The sequence below is a fragment of the Delphinus delphis genome, chromosome 17, assembly GCF_949987515.2.
Source record: "Delphinus delphis chromosome 17, mDelDel1.2, whole genome shotgun sequence".
Taxonomy (NCBI): Eukaryota; Metazoa; Chordata; class Mammalia; order Artiodactyla; family Delphinidae; genus Delphinus; species Delphinus delphis.
In genome coordinates, this window is record NC_082699.1 from 23,402,916 (window position 1) to 23,411,747 (window position 8,832).

The following is an 8,832-nucleotide window of genomic DNA, read 5'->3' on the forward strand; positions in this document are numbered from 1 at the left end:
AACACAAACGGCTAATATCATCTACAGCCTTTCTAGCAAGTGGAAGAATTTTAAATGAAAAGAGATGGCATTTTTTTACCTATAAGCTTTATAATTCTTTTTTTTTTTTTTTTTTTTTAAAGGGCAATGACATCTTGCAGAAAAGGAAACAACCGAGAGTGAAAAGGCAATTTACAGAATGGGAGAAAAACATCTGCAAACCATACATCTCATGAGGGCTAAGTATCCACAACACATAAACAACTCCTACAACGTGACAAAAATATTAATAATAATCCAAACACAAAATGGGCAAAGGACTTGAATAGACATTTCTCCAAAGAAGACATACAGATGGCCAAAAAGCACATGAAAAGCTGCTCGACATCACTAACCATCAGGAAAATGCAAATCCTAACCACGATGAGATATTATCTCAGACCAATTGTATCAAAACGAGAAAATAAAAAGTGTAGCTGAGGATGTGGAAAAATTAGAACCCATGCAGGCTCCCTCTCTCTTCAGTTTTTTGGCCCCTACAACCTTCCCATTTCCCTTTAAAATAACCGTTGGTAGGAATGTAATATGGTACAGCCATTCAGCCACTATGGAAAACAGTATAGAAGTTTGCAAAAAGAAAAAAAAAAAAAAACCTAGAAATAGAACTACCATATATACCAGTCATTTTATTTCTGGGTATTGAAGGGGTTCAGAACAAGTCTCCCTCAAATATACCACTCTGGCACGTGGACTATTTTGAGCTGAAGGCATTCAAGACCCAGCAGATTCAGGAAAAACTTTTACCTCTGCCTTACCTGCCTAAAAGGATTTAGATAGAGGGTCTAGTCCAGGAAGGGAACTATCACAAGAGATAATTACAAAGAGCACAGGTGAGGTGTTGAGCTGGGGGTAGCTCAACTGGGCCTAGAGATCAAAGTCCTCCCTGGATCCCGCTGTCCTGCGTGGCATGGCAAACATTTGTTTACCAAACCTTTGCTCTTCCCATCTTCCTGTGATTGTCTTCCTTCTCTTTGAAGACCCAGAACCCTACCCCCTTCTCCATAACACAGAATGTCATATAAGTCTCAATTCCCTGAATGCCTGTGGGTCTCATATTCTTGTAAAACCCCCGCACATATGTAACTAAATTTGTTTTTCACCTGTTAATCTGTCCTACGTTAATTTGATTATCAGACCAGCCAAAGAAGCAAGAAGGGTAGGGGAAATAAATTTTCCTTTCCTACAGTATATACCCAAAAGAATGGAAAACAGGACTCAAAGAGTATTTGCACACCCATGCCTACAAAAGCCAAAAGGTGGAAGCAACCTCTGAATGCCCACTGAAGAATGAATAAAGAAAATAAAGTATGATAAAGAGAATGGGGCATACATATATACTGGAAAATTATACAGCCTCTAAAAAGATAGAAATCCCACAATATGCAACAACATGGATGAATCCTGAAGACACTATGCTAAGTGAAATAAGTCAGTCACAAAAAGACAAATACTGCATGATTCCACTTTAATGATGTAGGTGAAGTAATCAAACTCATAGAAACAGAAAAGAAAATGGTGGTTACCAGGGGCTGTGTGGAGAGAGAAATGTGTGTTGCTCAATGGGTGCATGGTTTCAGTCATCAAAATGAAAAAGTTCTAGAGATTTCTTATACAATAAGGTACATATAGTTAACAATACTCTCCTGTACACTTAATATAGCTAAGATAATATATTTTATGTCATGCATTTTTTACTACAATAAAAAAAGCAGTAACAATTATGTTTTCCAGAAAGCGATTTAGCAACAGGCATGAAAGGCCTAGACATACTGACATCCTTTGTCCTGTCTCAGGAAGTTTATCTTAAAACAATTTCTCTTTAAAGTATTATAATAGCTAAAATGAAAAGCAATCTATATTCCAGCAAAGAAACAGTTAAATAAACATCAAATGCTGAAAGGGTACAGTCATCAAAAAACGTAGTTTGGAGATACTTTTTTAAATGACATGTTAAAATTCTGATTATCTAATAGTATCCAAAATACAATACAAAACTATATATATATTATGTATAGTACGACTATGATGAACATATACTGGGACATTCAATAAAGAAAAAAACAAGGTCTAATAAAAGAAAGAGAAAGGGAAACGGGGGGAGAGAGGGAGAGCAACAGGGAGGGAAGAAAGCTATACCAAACGGATTTCTGTTGAATTTGCATCCAGACAAGTTGATTCTAATGTTCATTTGGAAATAAAATCTGGCAAGAATAGCTAGGAAAAACTCTAGCAATAAGAAGAAAAACAGAGTGAACAGGAGAGACTAGCCCTTCCAGACATTTTTACATATTACGAAGCTACAATAATTTAAACCGTTTAGTTGCTGGGAATGAACAGACAGATCAAGGGGAAAGAAAATAATACAGGACTTTAGTATCGATAACAGTACTATGTCAAATTCGTAAAGGAAAGAGCCATTAGTCAGTGAATGGTATTGGACAATTGAGTAGCCAGCTGAGGGGCTGGCAGGCGGTTGAGATTCATAACTCCCATTTTTTAATCAAAATAATCTCCAGATGGATGAAAGATTTAAATGTAAAAAAATAAAAACATAAACTCAAAGTGAGAATACCATTTCTAGGAATGATTCAAGAGCAGAAGCTATAAATAAAAACCACCATCAATTAGTATTTCTGCTTGGAAAAAAATCACCAGAAAGTCAAAAAAGGAATGACAAACTAGGAAAAAATATATTAGCAATTCATGTCATGGACAGAGGGCTACATTCTATAAGTCAAGAAGAAAAAGAGAAAAGAAAAATTGGCAAAGTATATGATCAGACATGTCACAGAAAATGCAATCTAGATCTCAAACATATCAAAAGAAGTACGACCGCCTTCATATTAAGAAAAGTATGTAATAAAGCATATACTGAGAAACTCCTTTTCCCCTACAAGATAAGCAAAGATGAAAAAGTGTGACAACACCCTGGGCGCACGATGGAGGGAAGCAGATGCTCACACATTGCTGGTGGCGAATAACTGGCACCACTTCTATGGAGCGGAATTTAGCACATCAAAACTGAACAGTCACATTCTTCTAAGAATTCTTCCTACAGACATACTGGCACATTTATCAAATAACTTGCATACAGATTTATTTGCTGCAGCTTTGCTTTCATAGCAAAATATTAGGGGAAACCTAAATGTCCATCAATAGGGAACCAGATAAACATCACCTGTTATGGTACATCTACAGATAGACATCTACAAATAGCCCTGAAAATGAAACAGCTCTATATAACGTTATGTTCAATGATCTCTAAAATACACATTGTATTTCAGTGAAAGAAGTGAGACGCTAAATAATCTGCGTGCTACAGCTTATATAATACACACACATACATACATAGTATTGAAATACATGTGTGTACACCTGTGTAAGTAGAATCTCTCTGGATGGATAGAGAAGAAACTGTTAATAATGGTGACATCACTACCCAAGGGAAATAGCCTCAGAGACAGGAGTGGAAGGGAGATTTACATTTTGCAACCTTTTAGTCATTCTGAACGCTGTATCATGTGCATTAATTACCTGGTCACACTAGTCAAAATGATGCTGGAGAAGGGTATTTTTAAAATATACTGAGTGTAAAAAGGGAGGGGAGGCAAGATATAAGATGAAATAGTCAATAGGCGATTATTTTGTGATTTGTTTAAAAGGATAGATACATGGATGGATATAAACCAATACGTTAACAGTGATTTTCCAGACTAGGATTATAGGTAATATTATGTTCTTTTTCTCCATCTGTATTTTCTGACTTTACTAAAATGAACAATTACTCTCGGTTACGAAGAAGTATTTTTAATTTAAACATTTTGTTAACTTCCACTAAACATTAAATCCCTTGATCCCTTGGACACTTTTCTAATAAAAAAAAACACTGCTAAGATTATGGTTTCTGGACAGCTGGTACCCAGCGAGTTTAAATAAAATTTGGAAGAGCCTCAGAAGAGAGATTTTTACAACAGTCAACAATTAAAACAGAAATAATTAACCCCACAAGGAAAATAAAATAATGTTAGCCTCCAACAAAAGGACCAGCAGCACAGAAGTTCAGGAGATTCGGGTGTTCTTTTTTGTTTGGAAGTGTGATTGTATTTGTTTTTATTGTGTACACAGATTCTGCGGTTTTGAGATCTTTCTGAAGGTTCACAACCCCTCTTACCACTCAGCTTTTCCCTAGGGACTAGGCAGGTTGCTGCATAAAAATAAATGCAGGAAGTAAATGGGAGCTAACAAAGGCATTAGCACCATACGGAAAGTGAGACTTGCCCAAAGACACCAAGAACCTGGGTGGGTCACACCCACAGATTTGTGAGCAGACCCTCAAAACTGTTATCCATGCATCCCTATGTTTGTGTTACCTGTAAATGAGCGACACCTTACCTTTCTGTTATTTCTAAGGCATAATTACCATGCTGAAATTATAGTAACCTATTATTGTGTCATGGTTTTCTTACAGCTTTCTCCTCCCCCAGTTGTTTCAGCCCCAGCAGCCTTCCCTCACCCCATTAAAATATAAAGCTTTGGTGGTGGTAGTGTTTTAACTCAAACACAGATAAAATGCTTAGTGGCTAGGTGACTGTCACTTCAATATAATGGTGCTAAACGACAAGTTATTACTAACATAGGAGAGTACTCGAGTACAATTATCTATTCAGCCCCATGAAAGGCAGTCAGGAGATATTTTCCACAATGTTTTCTCTAGCTAGCCGGCTGCACTGCACTTTCAAAGTGGGAAATAGCACACACGTTAAGTGTGCTTTGCTGGGCTGAGAGGCACTATGTGGTTTACGGTACATTTTAAATCATTTGATGTTGACTGCTCTCAATATAAGTAGAGTATCGTATACAAAGTCTGGGTATAGTAGAGGACAGGAAAAACAGAATCTCAGGCTGATACTAAAAAGCATTCAGAATACATGGTTGAAAACAAAGGTAAACTGCTCATTTTAAAACTTCATAGCTCTGTTAAAACTCAGTAGCAAAGGATAGATTTTGACAACTTCATAAGAAGTAAGGGATAAGGAGACAATTCAACAGAGACGCGTACTTAAGACAAGAGGTAAGGCATTTAATTTTGCATCTAGAGGTGTTTTTTTTTTAAGGGACAAACACAACAAACTCCACACATACCAAAAAAGTAAATTAAACAAATTCTAAAATGTTCTGATTTGGTTTTAGATACTTCGAAAAAAATCACAAATTCAAGTGACGATCACAGCCAACCTTCTTTCAGCCAACGTACTTTGCTGGTGAACCTGCAGGTTTACAAACGCAGGTTCTTCCTTCTCAGTCTCAGTCTGGGGTCTATGGAATCGCTGAAGACTGAGCCATCCCCTCTACCGGTTCAAAGACCTGACGGGTAAACTTACCCTCTACGCTCAATGCAGCCTTATCAGTAACTTTCTCCACCCAACCAGATTTCTGCTTCTTTAAAACACAGAGGAAAAAATGTACAGGAGGAAGTGGGAAGCAAATGACCAACTTAGAGGGACATCGGAGGTTACAGGAACCTGAAGGTACTTGCTCTTGGGCACTTTTCCCTTTCATCTGAGGCAGTCAACACACATTTCTGAACACCTACTATGTGCTGTGGGAACATAGAGATGAAAAGGCAAAGGAGACAGGCAGAAGGAAGCAAAAGTATAAGGAAAGGCCATGTGGTTCTAAGACAGCAAAGCTGTGCGGTGAGTCAGCTGACCTTGCCCAGGCGGGTGGCTCGTCTTTCGTTTAGAGCCAAGTCTCCAGACTCTCCACTTTAAGAGGATGGATTTCCCTAGCCGTCCAAGAATGACAATTAAAAGCAAGGACTGACATGACTAACAAATATCCTGACCAAAGAAAACATCTGAAAATTAGAGACGGAAAAAGACTCCTCTTATAAACCAAGAAATTTATTAAATATGTCTTAGACACACACACACACACACACACACAGAAAAAAAAAACTAGTCCTACAAAAATCACACAAAGGGGCTTCCCTTGTGGCGCAGTGGTTAAGAATCCACCTGCCAATGCAGGGGACACGGGTTCGAGCCCTGGTCCGGGAAGATCCCACATGCCACGGAGCAACTAAGACAATGTGCCACAGCTACTGAGCCTGCACTCTAGAGCCCGCGAGCCACAACTACTGAGCCCGTGTGCCACAACGACTGAAGCCTGCGTGCCTACAGCCTGTGCTCTGTAACAAGACAAGCCACTGCAATGAGAAACCCATGCACCACAACGAAGAATAGCCCCCGCTCGCCGCAACTAGAGAAAGCCCACGCACAGCAACAAAAACCCAACTCAGCCAAAAATAAATAAATAAATTTATTTATTTTTTAAAAAAACAAAACACACAAAGTGCATCAGCAAACTGGACTATTACAGAAGTACTAATGGCTGTGACTCTTACCAGCCAAACTAGAATATAAAATCTAAAAAAAATTAGTCACTCCACTCACCTGAGTCAAACACAGCTTTGTCCACTTTGACAAGTACCACATACAGTTATGTATTCTAAAAACATCATTATGTTAAATATGACAACGTAAGACATACAAACGTTCACATATTTGACACCCTCATTGCCCCCATTAAAATCCAGATAAAAAAATGCTGGCTTATTTGGTGGCCCCTAGGCCTCCTCCTAACAATACATATAAGACCTGTGAGGGGCTTTTTGACTCAAACATTTAAATATCTACCATGTGCAAATCACCAGGCTACCCAACCGTGGACAAAGATGAAGTATATGCTTCTAACCTCAAGACGTATAAAATCTAGACAATATGTGTGCAAGTGTATATATAGTGTATTACATATGCACTATATATTACATATTGTATAGCTAGTGGGAAGCAGCTGCATAGCACAGGGAGATCAGCTCAGTGCTTTGTGACCACCTAGAGGGGTGGGATAGGGAGGGTGGGAGGGAGATGCAAGAGGGAGGGGATATGGGGATATATGTATGCATATGGCTGATTCACTTTGTTGTGCAGCGGAAACTAGCACAACATTGTGAAGCAATTATACTCCAATAAAGATGTTAAAAAAGAAAAGAACTGACAGTTAAAAAAATATATTGTATAAAATGTTTATAATATACACACTCAGATGTCAGGTGTGAGATTAATTTGAGGGGTGGGGAGAAAGGAAGGGTTGGAAGGCTCCAAAGATTCTATCTTACAACTTATCAGAAGTAAAACACAAAATAGTATATATGGAATATGGTTTTATTTCAACAAAAACTCACATGCATGAAAGTAAATACTGGAGGGTAAAAAAAAAATTAATGAAAACTGTTGTATTAGAACTCAAAATAGGAATAATTCCTATGCCCCGCTTCCTAAAATTTACCTTAATATCGTTACTCTTTTTTTTTTCTTTTAGCGTTTATATACCTTTTTAAAAGCGTGCCACGAATCTGTGGTTACTGTTAGTGGGTTATTATCAGCAAAGATCTCTAGGATGTGGCAATGTTTAAATCCGAAAACCTTGCCATACTACTGCCACATCTCTCTTAAACAATGACTCAACTGGAGGCAATTTCACTTAATACACTATATTCAAAAACAAGTGCATCCAAAGCTAGAGTAATCAGATTAGGGATTTTGTGTTGGGGGGTTTCACCTTGATGGGTAAAAGAGGACCCTTGCTATGAAAAATTCCCCGCCTGCAAATAAACCCGTAGCCACTACTCCACAATTGGGGGATGTTAAATGTTTGCATCCAAAGCCATCGCCAGGGGCTCAAACGCCACCCAAAATCCTAACCACGTTAAGGAGAAGAGGGCAGAAAGTCTTCACACGCGGGTGGGGAGGACTTCACGTGCCCATCTTGCGGGGCGAAACAACCTACTGTCCTCAGTCCCTCAGTTTCCACCGGTCACAAGAGCGAGCTGAACAGGACTCCCTGGGTACTGTTTTCCACCAAAGCGCATCTCGATCTGCAGCCCCGGCTCGGTAAGCCTGGCGCCAGCCCTCCGCCGCCTCCCAGAACCTTCTCTTTTTCTTTCTGCTTCGTCTCTCTCTCTAACACACACGCGCGCCCCATCCGCCCTCTCCGGCCGCCAGCGCCGCTCCCTGAAGCAGGGCCCCACCAGGACGCCGGATCCGGATCGGGGATGCAACTCGCGGCGCAGGCACCGAAGGCTCTGCACCTGCTCCGGCGCCAGGCCGCGCGCCGCGCCGGACCCCGACTCGGACCCCAGCGCCGCGCCGGACCTCGCGCCCATCCCGGAGGCGCCGTGCCGGTGGCGTCCGCGCCCTCACCTTGCTCGCCGCGATCCATGTCTCCCGCCCGCCGGCAGCGAGTCCCCGCTCGGCCCGCCCGCCCGCCGCGCTCCTCCCGTCCTCCGCCGGCGGCTCCCGGGAAGTCCCCTCCCCCCGGAGGCGTAGAGCGCGGCGGCGCCGCCCGCGCGCGGTGGGGAGCGCTTCGCCGGGGCGTCACCCAATCACCTGACCCCGCCGGCTGGTGCGCTCCGCCGCGTCGGCGCTGGAGGGAGGACGGACGGAAGGACCGACGGACGGAAGGAAGGGCGGGCGGGGAGGGCAGGCTGAGCTCAGGCAGGAACTCGGCCCGGGGGAAGAGGGAAGAGGGGGAAGGCGAAGGCTCTGCATCACCGTGGGGGCCGCGTGGGGACCGGGATGGCGTTTACGTTCCACCCTCAAGTTATTTATCATATCAGAAGTTTTCTCGGGGGACCCTGAAGATTCCCTTTCTTTGCCTCCGCGAGCGCGTACTCTTCTGTACTTATTGAGTGGCAAAAACAGGAAGGTTCTTTCGACATGCCAGTGGCTC

The 8,832-nt window shown here is 41.6% G+C and overlaps 1 protein-coding gene across 3 annotated transcripts in view; it reads right to left on the reverse strand.

Annotated features, from left to right (window-relative positions):
* The window catches only part of TPD52 (tumor protein D52), a 225,520-nt gene extending 217,021 nt beyond the window's left edge, over nt 1–8,499 (reverse strand). For all 3 annotated transcript variants that reach the window (XM_069541561.1, XM_059994808.1, XM_059994807.1), the window contains exon 1: nt 8,304–8,499. In XM_069541561.1, coding sequence (XP_069397662.1) covers nt 8,304–8,322 — 19 coding nt within the window. In that variant the 5' untranslated portion in view covers nt 8,323–8,499. The remainder of the gene's footprint in view (nt 1–8,303) is intronic.
* Nucleotides 8,500–8,832: the final 333 nt, after the last annotated feature.